A 19752-nucleotide genomic window follows, 5' to 3' on the forward strand; every position below is an offset into this window, starting at 1 on the left:
ATATATATATATATATATATATATATATATATAACTCCTTAGACCTGTGCTTGACACATATTTCTATTGCTACTTGGTAGTTTATTAATCTTTGATCATTGGTTAATAACAAAGCCATTATACTTGAACTCTAATGGCTTCTATAGCCTGAAAGTGAACAGTGATGAGCAGTTTAGTGGCAGCTACAAGCTGGGCTGTGTCTTCTACTGCTCAGTCCACAGCACTGCATTTCACTACAAGTCAGGAAACACAGGTTCCTTTCCTGGTTTGGCCCTTATTTATTTAATTGTGCTGCCCAAGTCATTTGACCTCAATTTTCTCAACTGTAAAAGTGACAAAGTTAGACTAGATATTTGCCAAAGTTTCTTTCATCTCTAACCACATTTAATTTCATTTTAATTAATCCACCTTGTTTAACAGAACATACCTTGCAAGTGCAAAGCTCTTTTTCAGTCTACTATGCAGACTAGCAAACAGGTACCAGAATTTTGTGAGAGTATTAACCATGAGTCAGATGACAATTTAATGATAGCATGTGTGGAATTTTAGCTGTGAGTACATATATGCACATAAACCTGTAATCAATGATGAGAATGTCGATAAACATTCATTATCTAATGAGTTATCATTAGATAAAATAGGAAAGGTTCTATTCCATAACACAAAAATGGGTACTTCTCATATTAAACAGCACTAAGCTAGAGCTCTTCTCCTCAAACTCAAATGCGCACATGAATCGCCCGGAAATCTTGTTAAAATACAAATTCTGATTCAGGAGTCAGGGTGGAGCCTGGGAATCTGCACTTCTAACAAGCTCTAGGTGACATTGATACTGCTGGCCCAAGGACCACGGTTTAAAAAGCAAGAAAATGAGAACTGGACCAGAGAAATGAAAACTAGCCACGTGACTGCAAGTTCATTCTAGGTCTCTTTATTCACCTTATAAAGAACGCTGACTGTGTAGGAAAAAAAACTAGTTTGGTAATAAATGAATCTTGAACTGATTGTTTCTATTAATTATTTCTTTCTGTTAATATAATTCTTCCATGGAATTACCTAAATTCAGTTCAAGGAAAAGAGAGTAGGATTTTTTGCTAGTGTTTAAGTACAAAATTTCTATTTGCAAATATAGTTATATTTGGCTACCAATCCATAGCAATTAAACAAAGAGTTGATTTGCTTCCCTCTGCCTCTTTTGACCATTTACCAGACTGCTTCCTTCAAATCAGGAAGAAACAAAAATACAAAGTTTAAAATTCTAGGAATTAATGCACTGTCTAGTAATAATTAAATGATTAATTAAACGCTATGTAAATTTATAATTATTGGGTGATTAACCTCCAGAAGACAGTGTAACATATCATTTCAAGCACATTGTAACCTAGCACAAATATAACCAGAAATTAAAGATCAAATGGTCAGTTGATTCAGGTGATAACACAGAAATTTTTAAAACTTCATGTAAAATTGATTATTATATAAACAATGTTGTAATACTGTCATTCCCACGTGAGTCATAAAATCTGTGTTTTTGATTGCCATGATTAAGAGGTCATTGAATTCCATCTTTCAAGAACTTATATTAAATGCAGATTACTAACCCATACTTCCAGTGTCCCACCCCCACCCACTCCTTCCCCTATCAGTAAATAACTAAAAACCTATTTATGGCAGTCTTCCTATGTGTATGGCACTCTGCTAACCTCCCATCCTCACCTCCAAAGATGAAACTAAATTTAAGATTCTGCCCAATCATTCCCAATAAAATGACTGAATCACAATCAGGACCCAGGCAGTGTTATGAGAACAGGAACACCCTTAAAATTTGCCAAACGATGTTCCTACATTTCTCTGTGCCTAATCATTCTGAGCTTAGCAGAGGATTTTCAAGTAGCTCAGGTCATCTGTCAGGATAAAATCCTCTACTCTATCCTTAAAGCACAGCCACATCTGTTCAGGCGACAAAACCATACCTTATTTTCCACAGGGTCGTGATCAAGGGCAAAAACCATTCCCATTTGCTGGCTGAGCAGGGATCCATAATCTGTTCCATCAAAACGCACATGTCGAATATCTTGAGAATTGGCAAATAGCAAAAATGGCTGTGGTCCTGTTAACCAGATTCAAGTATGGCTCTGTTTAAAATATGCCTTGGAACCCAGAAAACACTTCTGACTCTTCCTTTTCATTGTACCCGCTTTCTGCAGTTCTCGTCTTCGTAATTTCCCACCAGTGTGGTGGAGGTTAAGACAGGCAAGACGATTTCTTGTATGAGGCAACATTTCACCAGATTCCCCTCTGTCTAGGTGCCAGCTTTTAAAGTGCAAATTACTTGTCAAAAGAGCCAGCATCAAATAGTGAACACCAGAACTAGAAGACGCAAGTCTTAGTGCCATAATCTCCTTGATTCACACATATGGAAACATATTAATATTAGCAGATTCATGTCCAAATAAATTCATGTCCAAATAAATAACACTTCTCTGGCCTGGGCACTTCTGAAAAGGAGGCATGATTATTTGAGTTAATAACAAGCCCCCTGATAATTTTCAGAGCTCAGATTACACTATATTCACTAAGGCCCTGAGAAGCTAAGAGTATTGGGGTCTAAGGCAAAACTCTGTAAGCTCATCATTATGTGATCCCAGATCACAGGCATAATGAACTTTGGGAGAGATGACATTAATTTCGTATAAACCTAGGATTTCTAAAGCTGCTGAGGGACACAAGAGATACAATGCCAGAAGATGAAAAAATTGTTCAAGCATACAACTACATATTAAATGTTGACATAAAAAGGACAGAATTTGTCAAAGTCTTATGATGGCTACATTCACTGCAGAGTTGAAAATCAAATCAATCAACAAATATTTATTAAACATCTCTAAAGATTATTCCGGTCATGACTTTCACATATACTGGCATCCCATGCTTGATGTTATGGTAAATATTTGCTGAGTGCTAACTTAGAGATATTCCTCAAAATGATTATTATTTATGTGATTCCTATTTATATTTACAATGTGATTTTGTGTTCCATTTCCAAAAATAAAAACTCAGACTTTCTACTCAGAAGCCAAAAGCGATTTAACTCTCCATCCTTCTAAATAAAATGTTTTCACATAATCTTTTTGCAGAGACACACGTTCAAACATCCACAGCACTAACCTGATGCTGCACAACTTTTTTTGTCCAGTTGTAGGTCATACCCAGGAAAGCAAGCACATTCCCAGGATACTGGGCTAAGAGGGAGGCAGAGTTGGCTACATCCACCATTATCGGGTGATGAACAGCCTATAAAAACAATCGCTTGCTGATGATGCTATGCCATTCAAAAATATAACAATTTTTCATCAAAATATTGAAAAAGCCAAGTATATATTAGTTTTTAAATCTATCTCCATCATCATTTATACTGCTGCAAACAAGTTTATTTTTCAGACCCTAAGAACAAAATGTCACCACATTCCATTTTCCTATAACCTGATATCTTGAATGTTAACCCTTCACATCCCAACAGCCCTTGTCCTCTGTTCTGTCACTGAGCTTGAAAACAAGAGCACTGCCAGTGGCTGCAATAAGAAATATCTTTTGATGAGTTTGACAGCTGGTCTAACTCTTGCTGGTGAGTAATATATTTTTTCTCCATGTATTTTTGGCCTCCTGATTTCTTTTGCTTTATTAAAAAAAAAGCTACACATAACTCTTATGCTAATTTTAAGTTACATCCAGCCCTCTATAATGCTTCAGTCTCTATGAAGATCAAAATAGAAAGATATTTATTAGCTGCAAGGAATAGACTAAGAACTCTGCGTCCATCGTCTTGTTCAATGCTGGCCACAAATACAGGAGGCATGTATGATTAACTTCTACAGATGAGAAAAATGAGAACAAGGGGGGAACAAGTAACTAGTCCAAAGTAAGCCTGCTAGTAATGTAATGCTACCGCATAGCTGTCTAACTTGAAAGCCCTTGCTCATAACCACTACACTATGCTGTCTAAAAACAAAAAAAAAAAAAAAAAAAAAAAAACACACAAACCAAAACCTGATATAAACCTATATGGTACTTTGTGGCATAAGTATCTTTCTATGTGTAATGTTGAAAATCTATTCTCCTTTATCAATAAGATCAATTTTTAGGTGTCACTAAGAAAATTAATGTTTTCAAACAAACAAAAAGTAAATAAACTTACCACTGCATGTTTTCCCATCTGTCTCAAGCACTGAGCCTTCAGGACAGAAACATATGGGACCATCTGATGTCAGAACACAGTCATGGCTACATTTAGATGTATTGCTTGGACAGGAAATTAATTCTAATCAATGAAGCATAACGTCAAGATTAGTGTTAAACCAGATTTGTAGAAATTTAGCAAAATCAGCTGACAATTAAAAAAATGCTATGCTAAAAAGAGAAAGTTAAATCAAAACCAGACATTTACGAAATACTTTGGTAAGGAAATTGTAAAAATAGAGAAAAATTTCAAATCTAAAAAAATTAAAGAAAGATCTATCATTTTAGAAAGTGAATCTAGCTTCCTCTAAGTTTCTTTTATGTCAAATAATATTTTCAAAGTTATTAGTCATCAATATTCCAAAATATTTTATTTTTTTTTAATGTTTTTATTTTTGAGAGAAAGAGATAGAGCATGAGCAGGGGAGGGGCAGAGAGAGAGAGGGAGACACAGAATCCAAAGCAGTTTTCAGACTCTGACCCGTCAGCACAGAGCGGAGTTCGAACCCAACTGGTTCAGATCCTGACCTGAGCTGAAGTCAGAAGCTTAACTGAGTCACTCAGGTGCCTCTATTCTGAATTTTTTTAAATGGAACTCAGCCAAATCATTTGCAAGTTCATCTGGAAAACTAACAGCTCTTGTCTGGATGGTTATTGAAACAAATCAACGGTTTGAAAAAAACTTTGCAAGAAAATTGGAACACTGTCTAGACATTTGAGGTTCTTAGGGAATTATTGCTAATATTCTCAGGTACAACAATGCTATTGTGATTATACATAAAAACTAACTGGATATTAGATGATAGAAGAGAATTACAGCTAGTGTTGTAGATGTAATAATGTATTACGATTATGTTTTTTATATACTTACCTTTCAGATATATACAATAAGATATGGAAAAAGAAATAAATATATATAGAGAGAGAAATTTATACAGCTGTTTCCCAACCTTATTTTGATTTAATAGGCCTGAGTAGAGTCCAGTCACTCATGTACATAATAACTTATCAAGGTAATTCCGATGCATACTGCTGATCAAGGCCTACCAACCCAGTTCATAGCCGCCTTAGAAACATCACTGAAAATGAAAGAAAATAATGCAATAAATACTTACGATGACACCGTTTCCCATCAGGAAGCAGAATAAATCCTACAGGGCATGTGCAATAATAAGATCCAGGAATGTTTTCACACCCAAGAGTACAGCCATGATTCCAAAAGGCACATTCATTGACATCTATACAACGACAACGGTAATCAGATGGTTATTTTTTTTTAATGTTGATTCACTTTTGAGAGAGAGAGAGACAGAGCATGATCGGGGGAGGGGCAGAGAGAGAGGGAGAAACAGAATCCAAAGCAGGCTCCAGGCTCTGAGCCATCAGCACACAGCCTGATGGGGGGCTCGAACCCACAAACTGTGAGATCATAACCTGAGCAGAAGTCAGACGCTTAACTGACTGAGCCACCTATGCAGCCTCAGATGGTTATTTTTTCAATAAATTGTAATATTGCTAATAAGTCAGCACAAAGTAGAATATCTCACACTTGTATTTCCTGTAAGACCATGGAAAGACTGTTTCTGCTACTCTCACAAAGAATTAAAGAAGTCAATTCAATTGTTGTGAAACCATTTTTATGGTCACAGTTTATACTTTCAAATGCATCTGTACTTTCATACTAGAATTGCCTTCAGGAAAAAGTAGTACAATTTCCCATGAAAAGATGCAGCCACTTAAGGCAGGGACTCGTGAAAGTTCTTAATAAGAATAGGACATCCTTGCTCTGCTCTTCAGCCTTCTCAAGGCTGACAGGAGCCTTGCATGTAGCAACATTCCCCAGCAGCTTCATTCTGATGGAAACCCAACCTTCCAGGCCACTGTTTTATGCTATGGCTCTCCCCCACTAGTCCCAGGTCAACAGGAGACATATACTTAACCCATACTTAGGTGTCAAGTTTACCTGACCTCTCACCCCAGCCAATTCTACTGAATGTGTGCTGTAGCCATTGAGTGTTCTTCATTAGTAACTCACTGGAGCTCCCAGGAGAAAGGATACAGCACTTCTCCTGGGTTTACTGAATTGGGCCTGAAGCTTCAAAACAGGAGGAGCCCTAGATAACCAGTCCTGGTGCACAGTGTCTCAAGATCCTGTCACACCTTTATGGGATAAGGTGCGGACTTCATTTACTCTTTGAGGATCTAATGATAGTTATGAAACAATCTTACTACCTTAACAAGATCTGAAAATACTGACATTTTTGCTCACTATCAAACCCATGGAGGTCCATGGAGTCCACTCAGAGAATCCCTGCCTTATATCCAGCTCTGAGTAGCCTCTGAGAGAATTTGATCTAGGAACACAAGACATAAAGGAGATCTGAAAGTTATTACAAAGGCTTCAACAACAACAACAAATTATTTTTCTGTGGGGGAAGGGGAGAAACCTCAAGTTGCTTTCACTTCGAGGCTCTCCATGACCCACTGGAGAACAGCCCTAGCTCAGGCGGGCTACACTTGTTTTAGGTAGCTACCCCACATGTTACCTTCACAGTGCTTTCCATCTGGGCTTAAAGTATACCCCTCCGCACACGTGCACAAATGGGACTTAGAGTCTTGCTCACACACGCTGCCTGTGCAGTTACCTTTCCTCAGCTTGCAGAGTTTCTGACCTAAAAAAGAAGATGGTTTATTTGGAGTGGAGGTGTATTTTGACAAGGGACACTGCTTGATCCCTTCGTGGTTCTTAGAAGTCTAATCTCCTTGTGACAAAAGAAGGGGTGTTGTCTTTCATGGTGGTGACACTGCTTTGGAGCCAAACAGTATTAGTCTGGATTCTGAAGCATTCAGAGAGGCAGCCCACTTACTTCTCTAATTGTATTATTCCTACAAAAGCACTCAGGATCAGACATCCTAATTAGCTGGAGATTTCATTCCTTGGGTTATAAACACTAAACACAAGTTATCAGTTTTTCATTTCTGCTTTACTTACTATATATATAAGATATAATAAAATACATTTATATTTATACGTATGCAATTCTATACATTACTCAGTGCTCATCCAGATAACTGTACTCCTTTTTTAAGTGTTTATTTATTTTTGAGAGGTGGGGACAGAGAGAGAGAGACAGAGAGAGACAGAGAGAGAGAGAGAGAGGATTCAAAGCAGGCTCCACACTGACAGCAAAGAGACATGTATGGGGCTCCAGTTCACAAACCAGAAGATCATGACCTGAGCTGAAGTTGGAGGCTCAACTGACTGAGCCACCCAGGCACCCCAAGATAAGTGTACTCTTAATCCCCTTTATTTCACTCATTCTGATTTACTTTTATAAAAAAAGAATAATAAAACAAAAATTCTGAAAATGAAATACCTGTTTAAGAAACAAAAAAGCTTCAATCCTAAGAACATCTTTTTTTAAATATAATAGTTATAGGTTTGATCTATATATTCAGTTTTTAGGATCATTATTTAAAGAACATCATTCAGACTTAAAATATACCACTGCCATATATCTTGTCCTCAAATTTCTGAGTTTTTTGCAGCCAGTATTCCATGTTTTACAAAATAGCCCAGGGTAAATAGCAGAATCTGCTTTGTGAGGTAGGTGGTTGGGTTGAATTAGCCAAGTAAATGGAACAACAAATGGGCAACTTAGCACCTTTGATTTTAAGAGCCAGAGTCAAGAGACAAACTAGTAACACATGGATCCCTGCTCAAATCATGCTCCTTCTTCTTTTTTACCAATTTTAACAACGACAGGATAATTTGTAAAATGTTCTTGGAGATACAGAGTTAAGCGTGAGTCTGAGGGCAGATTTCAGGATCCATTTAGAAATGGAAGCCAGAACTCTGGCAAGAGGTGACAGTAAGGGAAGAAGGCCCGGGTCATGGATCAGAAGTCATGGAGGGGTTGAGATCAGGGAGAGCCTATGAATAATGAAAAGGACCCAACAGAAGCTCTGCTAAAAACACAGCTTTGCTGTGAATGGCACGGGGAACAAACCAGTGACAGCCTGAGCTCAGCAGTGCAAGAAGCTGAGGCCATTCTTTCTCCGTGTAGGGCTCTTCCTCTGGTCCCTGTTTATCTACTTATAAAGATGTCTCCTTACTCTGACTGTACCAATTTCCTTCTATTTCAAGTCAGTAAACACTCTTTTGACCAATAACACCACGACACAGTAAAAACATAACATATTCTTGGCCTCTTGAAAATGTCTCGAATGTGCATCGAGACTACCTGGCATGCCACCCTTTAGGGATTCTGATTTGGTAAAAATCAAGAGAAAGGCTCAGGAATCTGCATTTCAGGAATCATTCTGATTCTGTTGCTGTAAGTCTTCACACACACTTTGAGGAATACCTCAAACACTGAGTACTGAATGTACCAATGAAACTTCCCAGCCTCACCTCGGTTATGAATACCTCCTTTTAGCAAGTCTGTGTTATTTCCTTGGTGATTTTAAACTTGTTTATTCAGGACACCTGGGTGACTCAGTCAGTTAAGCATCCAACTTTGGCTCAGGTCATGATCTCGCGGTTCGTGGGTTCAAGCTCCGAGCCGGGCTCTGTGCTGACAGCTCAGAGCCTGGAACCTGCTTCAGATTCTGTGTCTCCCCCTCTCTCTCTGCCCCTCCCCTACTCACGCTCTGTCTCTCTCTCTCTCAAAAATAAATAAAACATTAAAAACATTTAACTTATTAGGACATGATGACAGAATTAAATATGAAATACATCTTGCCAATTATTCAATACTGTTGCAATATCACCTACCTACTGAATCAGTTCAGATATACGTTGAATAGTGTCTTGGATATTGATTCCCAAAATTTTGTTTCTTGTCTATGGTTTTTACACTAATCACACATGTATAATTACACTGCTTTCAGGTTCCTACATGCTTCACATGTTCGAATTGTAACTAAGCAAGATGAAAAATAAAATGATCCAAATGTTAAAAGTAAATGACTAAAATTAGGAGACAAATGCACCCACTTCAAATTTTTTTTAATGTATTTTTTAAATTTATATTTATTTTTGAATTTATAAATTTTGCAAGAGAATAGCAACAAAAATGCAGAAAGGTCTGACTTGGCCTTTTTTTTTAATTTGAAGATCTAATTGGCTTTATTAAATGATTCATGAATCCAGCAGCACCCTATCTAGTAGGTGGAGAGGCAGTCCCCGGAGTTGGCCTTTTAATGGCACCAAAGTGCTTCCGTTTTCTTGGTAACAAAAAAATCGAGGAATTATGCTTCCTATGAATATCCCTTATAAAAACCTTTCCAAATCCAGCATGATAGGCAAGTACTTAATTAAGGACTAGGAAAACTGAGTTCTGTCTTGATTCTGCCTTTACATCAAATCATTATCTCTTTAACCTTAGTTTCTTAATCTATGAAATAAAAGTGCTGGAATAAATATGCTTTGAGATCACATATTTTAAAAATGAAATTTTTACGGTTCTGTACAGAGCCAGATGTTTGTGGTAAATTCCTCTAAGTTTATACCTCTAAAGAGTCTCAACCTTAATTACTGCTTATGATGTGTTAATAGGGATTCAAACTGCTTAATGAAGAAAAACAATTAGCATCCAGGGTACGGGAAATGCTCTGTTCTTAATCTAGATTTAATATTACTTATTTCTTTTTTGTACTCTTCTCCTACCTCTCACCTGTGCTCACCTCTGCTCTTCCTATCATCACCTTCCATCCCACTGCCATCACAATTATGTATGTACATCCTTTTTCCATTAACCAATAAGCTTCCTGAGGATAAGGCATGCATCCCATTCACATTTCATAGTCCAAACGGCATCTAGCATGGTGCCTTTTACAGCACAGGTATACCTCAAACATACAGAATATATGCACAAAGCGGTGATCATGTCACCTGCGACTTAACTCCTTTACTTAGTTTTTCCTTGAATTTCCAGTCAACCTTAGGTTAGAACTCAGATAGACTATACCAGTCAAAGCCTCCTTCCATGCTACCATGCTGCTGATGGTTTTAATGGTACTCCTTAGCAATATATATCACTCTTTATTTTTCAACGTTTATTTATTTTTGGGACAGAGAGAGACAGAGCATGAACAGGGGAGGGGCAGAGAGAGGGAGACATAGCATCGGAAACAGGCTCCAGGCTCTGAGCCATCAGCCCAGAGCCTGACGCGGGGCTCGAACTCACGGACCGCGAGATCGTGGCCTGGCTGAAGCCGGACGCCCAACCGACTGCGCCACCCAGGCGCCCCTATATATCACTCTTTAATGGTGAAGATGGGCAGGAAAGCAATCACTATTTCCTCTAAATGGTTAGGCTGAGGATACGACCTGAATTCAGGCACCAAACACTTTAAAAGGTCATTTTAGGAAGTGGCAAAACATAGAGGATTTAGGGCTATATTTTTGTTTAATCTTCTTAATCTGCTGCTGTTCTTCAGCTTCAAATTAGGCCAAAGCTAGCACTGAAAACCACTGCGGCTGACCTCAAATAACACCCCATCCCAGAGCCCAGCAGTGCAGCTTAATTACCTCTGAGATCACATTAAAGCTCCTAATCACGGAGTTAATGTCCACCACCAACTGCGCCTTCAATAAATACCTGCCTAACACACAGGCTCTCGTGAGCTTTTCTAACGCTGAGTAAATCTGTAAATTTTACCCTGCCTGGCTCGTTCTGAAATGGTGCACATGGGATTCCCCAACCTGCTTTGTTTCGCTGGTCACCTTTTCCCTATCTCAAATTCAGTGTTAAGACTCGCCTCATCAACAGAGCCTTCCTAGTCTCTTCCATTTGAACCCATTCACTTTAACCAGTCTTATAACTAAACATTAGCACATCCAGTATTTAGCATATACAATAAAAAATTGGAACAACATTTTATAAAGCATTTAAATCTTCACATTTAATTTTCAAAAGAAGCCCTTCACTAATCACAGCACATATGATCTTTCATTTTACAGATTAGGAAATAGTGTCTTTAGGATCACATATGGGTAATAAGGGGTAAATCTGGGACTCAAGCTCAAGCCTTCTGGTTGTAGACCATATATATATATATATATATATATATTTGTGCATATATGTACACTTGTGCGTGTGTTTATATATAACTATGGGTTTTTATAGACACCTATATGTTATTTCTAATTTGTTTAATATTTATTCATTTTTGAGAGAGAGAGAAAGAGCATGAGCAGGGGAGAAGCAGAGAGAGAGGGAGACACAGAATCTGAAGCAGGCTCCAGACCCCACTGTCAGCACAGACCCGGATGCGGGGCTTGAACTCACAAATCACGAGATCAGGCCTTAAGCCGAAGTCAACACTTAACCGACTGAGCCACCCAGGTGCCCCTGTAATATATTTTCTATAAGAACCTAGTTATATTTTTGCTACGTTTATTTATTGTCTTACTCATTACTGAGTTCCCTGAGTAAATGACTTCTTCGATTTCCTTAAAAACTTTCCAAACTGTATATTTATTCTTCTTTGTTAATAGCAATAACAAGGAAGAAAATACTAGAATGGTCATTCTGTGCTATTGGAATTCCCAATTACAATAAAAACAAAAACCACTTAGCCAGAATTCAGCTAGTTGGTATCCTGAGCCACCTAAATTCCTCTAAGAATCAGAACGTAAACAAATCAACAGCCTCTGAACAGTTAAAAAATACAGTAAAACACCTTGGGCTGTAACTTTTTCTGTGAGTGTTCCCCAAGACGAACAAACATTTCTAATAAACTTTAAATTCATAAGTGAGTGATGTCTTGCAATATGAGTAGTACATGACACCAAACATAACAATCACAAATGACCCAATGGTTCCCCTCCCTCTCTCTCTCTCTCCCCTCCCTCTCTCTCTCCCTCTCTCTCTCCCTCTCTCTCTGGATTGTGGGTGATTGTCTCCCATGCTTGGATGCTCAGTCTCAGGCCACAGAAATCAGTGATTTTTCAGAACGTTGGAAGGTGCCCACACCTGGCACTAGTGTATGTTTTGTCACTTCAAAGCACCTATGGACAGTCCTTTGCTTCTCCATACAAGAGAAAGCTTCGGAATGCTTTTGCTTCATTCTAGGTCAGGCTGCCTGCAGATATAGACCCTTTCCTCTGCTGCCTTATTGCCAGTTACATTAAATACAGTAGATGACAAGATTTTATCAATACTGTGCTGTAGGGATGCCTGGGTGGCTCAGTCAGTTAAGTGTCCGACTTCAGCTGAGGTCATGATTTCGTGAATTCGAGCCCTACTTCAGGCTCTCTGCTGACAGCTTGTAGCACAGAGCCTGCTTCAAATTCTGTGTCTCCCTCTCTCCCACCACCCACTCATGCTTTGTCTCTCTCTCAACAATAAACAAACATTTAAAAATTTTTAAAAAAATACCATACTGTACTCAACATCTGTCAGTGATAGTGAAAGTCCTCCTACACAATAACCCTCCTTTCTCTTGTCTCCCTCACACCAGCCATAAAGGTTTTCAAAAGTAAGCGCAGGTTAATTTGTTTATTTTTCTTTATATTTTGTATTTTCTTTATTATTTTGTATTATATTACAGTATTGTAATCATTTTTATATGAATATTTTGGGGTTGTGGAATGAATCATCTGTGTTTCCATTATTTCTTATGAGGAAATTAGCTTTGATATACAAGTACTTTGGATTACAAGCATGTTTCCGGAAAGAATTATGCTCTCAAACCAAGGTTTTACTGCATATTCTTTTCACTCTCAGAAGAGCCCCTTGGGCCCACTCAGTCTTATTTTGTAGCCATTTCTGACGAGTGTGACCATGGCACCCCACAGCACAGAGATGGAAATGCAAGGTGTTAATGCCACTCCCATTGTCACTCCCCGCCCCCCCCCCCCAACTGCATTCCCGGCTGGCAGAAGGTACTGCATGATTCCAGTAAGCCCACACATTGCCTCAGCCCAGGTTTCCAGACTACCAGGGCCAGTTACTGGGAGAGGGCAGCTGAGGTGACCCTACTGGTCATCTCTCCCACAAAGACTAGAAGCCTCAATTCAGGGCTCTTCCTAGAGAAAGATGGTACAATTTGAATGTCAAAATGATAGTAACTGCAATGAATAGACACATGTCAAATATTTTTTAAATCTGTGAGTTTATCAAGATGCTTAAAAAGAGACCTTTGGGGCACCTGAGTGGCTCAGTCAGTTAGGGTCTGATTTTGATTTCGGCTCAGGTCAGGATCTCATGGTTCATGAGTTGGAGTCCCACCTAGGGCTCAGCACTAGCAGAGTGCGGAGCCTGGTTGGGATTCTCTGTCTCCCTCTCTGCCCCTTTCCTGCTCACGCTCCCTCTCCCACAAAAATAAATGAACAGTTTTTTTAAAGACCCTTTATTTCAAAACAGATAAGGGAAAGAACTGAACATTTAATTTACATTTCCTATAAAAGATCCTCCCCAGGGAAATCATAGTTGATGTAGAAAAGTTCTTCAGCTAACAAATGCATAAGCGGTGATACAATTAGAATGTCATCACTTTGAAACTCTAATGAAAAAAATGGCTCTAGGCAATGATAACCAATAGCTTCTGAAACAATTATGTGAAAGGTTGATGGGAAACTTTACAAAGGATGGACCACATTGGCCACACCTGAACTGCTAATGACCCTTGAACGTCACAATAAGATCCAGAATTAGCCACTACATGTCACCTAGTGTGATCAGTAGGAAGCATACAGTACCTCCTATAAATTAGTCTTACAAAAAATCTGAATCTGATCAGTCTTGTAGGCCAAAACTACCTGCTTACAGGAAATACAGAATCATGTTAAATGACACCATGGGGTTATGATCTGCAAAATCCAAAATGTGGAAATTCTATTGGACAAATGATCTGGTTTCCCCAATAAATAAATGGCAAAGAAATACCTCAGATTAGAAAATAAACAGAGTCCATGGCCAGGCGTGAGAAAAACAGCAAAAAGTAAGAGCTGACAGCAAGAAAGAAGACAGAAAAATGATAAAAGAACCATTCAAAATATTTAAAAGACATTTCAAGTAGTAGCAATTTTGTGTCAGTGCAAACCTGCATTTAAAATGCAGCTTTGGGGCGCCTGGGTGGCGCAGTCGGTTAAGCGTCTGACTTCAGCCAGGTCACGATCTCGCGGTCCGTGAGTTCGAGCCCTGCGTCAGGCTCTGGGCTGATGGCTCAGAGCCTGGAGCCTGTTTCCGATTCTGTGTCTCCCTCTCTCTCTGCCCCTCCCCCGTTCGTGCTCTGTCTCTCTCTGTCCCAAAAATAAATAAACGTTGAAAAAAAAAATTTTTTTTAAATAAAAAAAATAAAAAATAAAATAAAATGCAGCTTTGGGGGCGCCTGGGTGGCTCAGTTGGTTAAGCGTCCGACTTTGGCTCAGGTCATGATCTCACGGTCTGTGAGTTTGAGCCCTGCGTCAGGCTCTGTGCTGACAGCTGAGAGCCTGGAGCCTGTTTCAGATTCTGTGTCTCCCTCTCTCTGCCCCTCCCCTGTTCACACTCGGTCTCTCTCTGTCTCAAAAATATATAAACGTTAAAATGCAGCTTTGGGGGCGCCTGGGTGGTTCAGTCAGTTGAGCATCCAACTCGATTTCAGCTCAGATCATGATCCCAAGATTGTGGGATTGAGCCCTGTGTCAAGCGCTGAGCTGAGCATACAGCCTCCTTAAGATTCTCGCTCTCTCCCTCTCCCCCTCTCCCCTGTCCACACTCTGTCTCTCTCTCTAATGGAAAATAATAGTAAATAAATAAAATAAAACTGAGCTTTGTCTCACACTAGTCTGATGAATGCCCAGTGACATGTATCTTTGTAAATCTGATCCTAGTCATTAACAAAATATCAACAATTATTTATAAAGTTAGGAAGATATAGCCACCCATATTTTAGTAAGATTTTTATGAAAAACAGAGAGATGTAGGTGTTTGAACTGGATCATTTCAAATTATATGAAAACAGAAAATAAGCATCAGTGGAAATATAATGTGGTACAGCTACTGGGTGGAATATAGTATGGTGGTTCCTCAAAAACTTAAAAATGAAAATACCATATGATCTAGCAATTCACTTCTGGGTATATATCCAAAAGAACTGAAAGCAGAGTCTTCAGATATTTGCACACCCATGTTCATTGCAGCATTTTTCACAACAGCAAATACAGGGAAATAACCCAGGTATACATCAACAGATGAATGAATAAGCAAAATGTGGTATATACACACAATAGAATATTATTCAGCCTTAAAAAGGAAGGACATTCTGACATATGTTAAAACATGGATGAAATCACGAAGGGGCACATGCACCCCAATGTTCATAGCAGCACCATCAACAATAGCCAAAGTATGGCAAGAGCCCAAATGTCCATCGATGGATGAATGGATAAAGATGTGAGATATATATATATATATATATATATATATATATATATATACACAATGGAGTATTACTTGGCAACCAAAATGAATGAAATCTTGCCATTCGCAACTACATGGATGGAACTAGAGGGTATTCTGCTAAGCAAAATTAGCTAGTCAGAGTAAGACAAATGTCATATGACTTCACTCGTGAGGACTTGAACACAAGGGAAGGGAAGCAAAAATAATATAAAAACAGGGAGGGGGACAAAACATAAGAGACTTAAAAACATTTTTTTAATGTGTATTTATTTTTGAGAGAGAGAGAGAGGGAGAGAGCGTGTGCCAAGCACGAGTGGGAGAGGGGCAGAGAGAGAGGTAGACACAGAATCTGAAGCAGGTTCCAGGTTCTGTGCTGTCAGCACAAAACCTGACACAGGGCTCAAACTCATGAACTGTGAGATCATGACCTGAGCTGAAGTCACATGCTTAACCAACTGAGCCCCCCAGGTGCCCCAACATAACAGCCTCTTAAATATGAAGAACAAACAGAGAGTTACTGGAGGGGTGGGGGAGGGGGGATGGGCTAAATGGGTAAGAGGCATTAAGGAATCTACCCCTGAAATCATTGTTGCACTATATGCTAACTATCTTGGATGTAAAATAAAATAAAATAAAATAAAATAAAATAAAATAAAATAAAATAAAATAAAATAAAAACATGGATGAAACGAGAACATTATGCTAAGTGAAATAAACCAGTCACAAGACAACTGTATGATTCTACCTATATGAGGTGCAGAGGGTAGTCAAAATCATAAAGACAGAAAGTACAATGGTGATTGCCAGAGGCTGAGAGATGTTATCGTTGATGCATATAGAATTGTGGTTTTATAAGATGAAAAGAGTTATGGATGTTATGGAGATGGATGGTGGCGATGTTATACAACAATGTGAATGTACTTAATGCCACTGAACTGTACAATAAAAATAGTTAAGATGGTGAAGTGCCTAGGCAGCTCAGTTGATTAAGCATCCAATCCTTGATTTTGGCTGAGGTCATGACCTTGCTGTTGAGGGGTTCGAAACTTGCCGTCAAGCTCCAAGCTGACAGCACAGAACCTGCTCGGGATTCTCTCCCCTGCTTCCCTCCTCTATCCTTCCTCTGCTCATGCGCGCGCGCGCGCGCGCGCGCGCGCGCGCACACTCTCTCTCTCTCTCTCTCTCTCTCTCTCTCTCTCTCAAAATAAATAAACTTAAAAAAATAGTTAAGATGTTAAATTTGTACCATTATTCTACTACAATAAAAAAATTGGGGAAAAATTATGTAAAAAAAATACTTATAATTCTAGGATGATTCTTTTCTAGAAGTTTCCAAATAACCAAGGTTTTATAGTAGACCCTCCAGCAATGACATAATTAAAATGAATCAGAGTCCCACTTGGGCTGTTTTATCTATACTAATCACTTCCATGAGCAGGTAGACCTCCAGGTGGGAGCAATTCTCCTTCACGAACTCTCAGAACTAAAGAAAGTCAGCAATATTTTTTGTACAAGAAATGAATGCAAAGTATTTTGCACAGTGTTGATGGTAGACACCCTTCATTTACCACAGAATATGCTTTTGAAACTCTTATGAGCATAACACTGGAATCTACATTTTTTTAATATTTTATTTATTTTTGAGAAGAGAGAGTACTAGCCAGGGAGGGGCAGAGAGATTGGGAGACACAGAATCCAAAGCAGGCCCCAGGCTCTGAGATGTCAGCACAGAGCCCGACTTGGGACTTGAACTCGTGAACTGTGAGATCATGACGTGAGCCAAAGTTGGACACTTAACTGACTGAGCCACCTAGGTGCCCCACTGGAATCTACACTTACAGAATACAAAAAGAAAAAAACACAGAAGAAAGCAAAGATATTTGGACCTTTTATAAAAACTAGTCTGTGAGCAAACTAGTTGCAAAAAATCACCAGAAGCTGAGCTTGAAATAATGTCATTAACACCGTATACAAAGGAGTTCCCACACTGGCTCTGAGATTCACATAATAATGTGGGTGTTGGGACAGCCAGGAGAACATTGTTGCTTAGTGACTTTAATCACACCAACAAAATTGGGTGATCAATTCTGTGACAGCCCGGGGAGAGGGGTGTGTGTGTGTGTGTGTGTGTGTGTGTGTGTGCGCACGCGTGTGTGTGAGAGAAAGAGAGAGAGAGAAATAGGTTTTGGCCCCATGATCTGTGCACACCAAAGCATTTAACTACTAGGAGGCCATGGATAGATAAGAATACACCAAATTACAGATTTTTTTTTAAAACAAATAAGGCAAAATCTAAGATAATGAAATGATAATAGTAAGAGTGTGGTTGGGGAAGAAGCATGGTGTCACTCTCTCTGGGTTCAAATCCCAATTCCTCCAGAATGTGACCTTGAACAAGATATTGTGACATTTCTGCAACTCAGCTTTTTAATCTATAAAATAGTAATAATAATCATACCTAGTTCATAGGGTTGTTGTGAAGATTAAATGAGATAATATGGGTAAAGCCAGAGCAGATAATTCTTTACATACTCAATAATTATGACTCTTTATATTATTTCTTTTTGTTGTTGTTGTTGTTGTTTATTTTTTTAAAGTAGTCTGCATGCCCAGCACAGAACCCAATGCAGGGCTTGAACTCATGACCCTGAGATCAAGACCTGCGCTAAGATCAAGAGTCAGATGCTTAACCAACTGAACCACCCAGTTGCCCCTATTTCTATTATTTTTAAGGATGACAGCCTGTGGCATTGTCCTATTTTATTTCCAATGCAGCAGCCCATGCAGCTTCTAAAATGATTATTTCTAGCTCAGACCTCTTTCTTGAGAACTAGATCAATTCAAAGAAAAAAGAAAAAGACACTAAGGCACAATGGGAATGAAGTGAGAAAACTGATTTTAAACATTGGGAATTTAGGGGCACCTGGGTGGGTCAGTTGGTTAAGCGTCCAACTTCGGCTCAGGTCATGATCTCGCGGTTCGTGAGTTCGAGCCCCAGGTCGGCATCTGTGCTGACAGCTCAGAGCCTGGAGCCTGCTTCAGATTCTGTGTCTCCCACTGTCTCTGCCCCTCCCCTGCTCATGCTCTCTCTCTCTTTCTCAAAAATAAACATTAAAAAAAAATTAAAACATTGGGAGTTTAGTTCTAATAAACCAAAGGGAGCAGCCCCAGTGAAGACTGTCCCTTGCACCAAGGGAAAGGTAGGGCTTACAGCACCTAACAAAAACAACATGTACTTAGATATGATACCTCTTGGGGCGCCTGGGTGGCGCAGTCGGTTAAGCGTCCGACTTCAGCCAGGTCACGATCTCGCGGTCCGTGAGTTCGAGCCCCGCGTCAGGCTCTGGGCTGATGGCTCAGAGCCTGGAGCCTGTTTCCGATTCTGTGTCTCCCTCTCTCTCTGGCCCTCCCCCGTTCATGCTCTGTCTCTCTCTGTCCCAAAAATAAAATAAAAACGTTGAAAAAAAAAAATTTAAAAAAAAAAAAAAAAAAAAAAAAAAAAAAAAAAAGATATGATACCTCTTTAAAACTTGTTCAGCATATTATTTTGGGGAGAGAGTGACAAAGGGTGTTCTTTCCACTCTTTTTTCCCCCAACTATTGTTTACTTGTTTATTTTTTTTATAGAACAAATCTCATATTTTCCTTGTAGAATAGGCTATACAAAACATTTTGAGTGTATCTCTGGGCTTCTTGAAATTTCTTTTTTTTTTTCAACTATTATTTATAAAATGTCCTCTATGCACTGGGGGTGCAATGGAGAGGTGTCCTCCTGTCCTCGTAGGAGTAAGGAAATTTAGGAAGATGAACAATAAGTGACAGGTGAGGGAAATCTGTTATTCGCGAAAAGTTAACCAAGGCTAATCATGAGTGGGGCAGCAAAGGTGTTTCTGAAAGAAGGAAATTTGAGCTATTTCTCAGAGGATAAGGAAAATGAGCCCATGCAGAGAAGGATTGAAAGCATGTTTCCGGACATGCTGAAAGGCCTGGAGGAAAGAGCAAACATGTCTTGTGGGAGGAAATGAAACCTTTGAACATGGCTGCAGCACAGAATGTAATACAGATAATGGCAAGAGATGAAGCTGAGAACCTTCTGTGAACAGCTGTGAACAGGTTAAATA

At 39.1% G+C, this 19752-nt stretch overlaps 1 protein-coding gene across 1 annotated transcript in view; it reads right to left on the bottom strand.

Annotated features, from left to right (window-relative positions):
* The window catches only part of EGF (epidermal growth factor), a 106205-nt gene that overhangs the window by 44346 nt on the left and 42107 nt on the right, over positions 1-19752 (bottom strand). The window contains 5 exon segments of the mRNA XM_040476133.1: positions 1974-2110; positions 3169-3294; positions 4196-4318; positions 5352-5474; positions 6783-6908. Of these exon segments, the coding sequence (XP_040332067.1) occupies positions 1974-2110; positions 3169-3294; positions 4196-4318; positions 5352-5474; positions 6783-6908 (635 nt within the window).

The sequence above is a fragment of the Herpailurus yagouaroundi genome, unplaced genomic scaffold (assembly GCF_014898765.1).
Source record: "Herpailurus yagouaroundi ecotype Mexico unplaced genomic scaffold, PumYag 28, whole genome shotgun sequence".
Classification (NCBI taxonomy): Eukaryota; Metazoa; Chordata; class Mammalia; order Carnivora; family Felidae; genus Herpailurus; species Herpailurus yagouaroundi.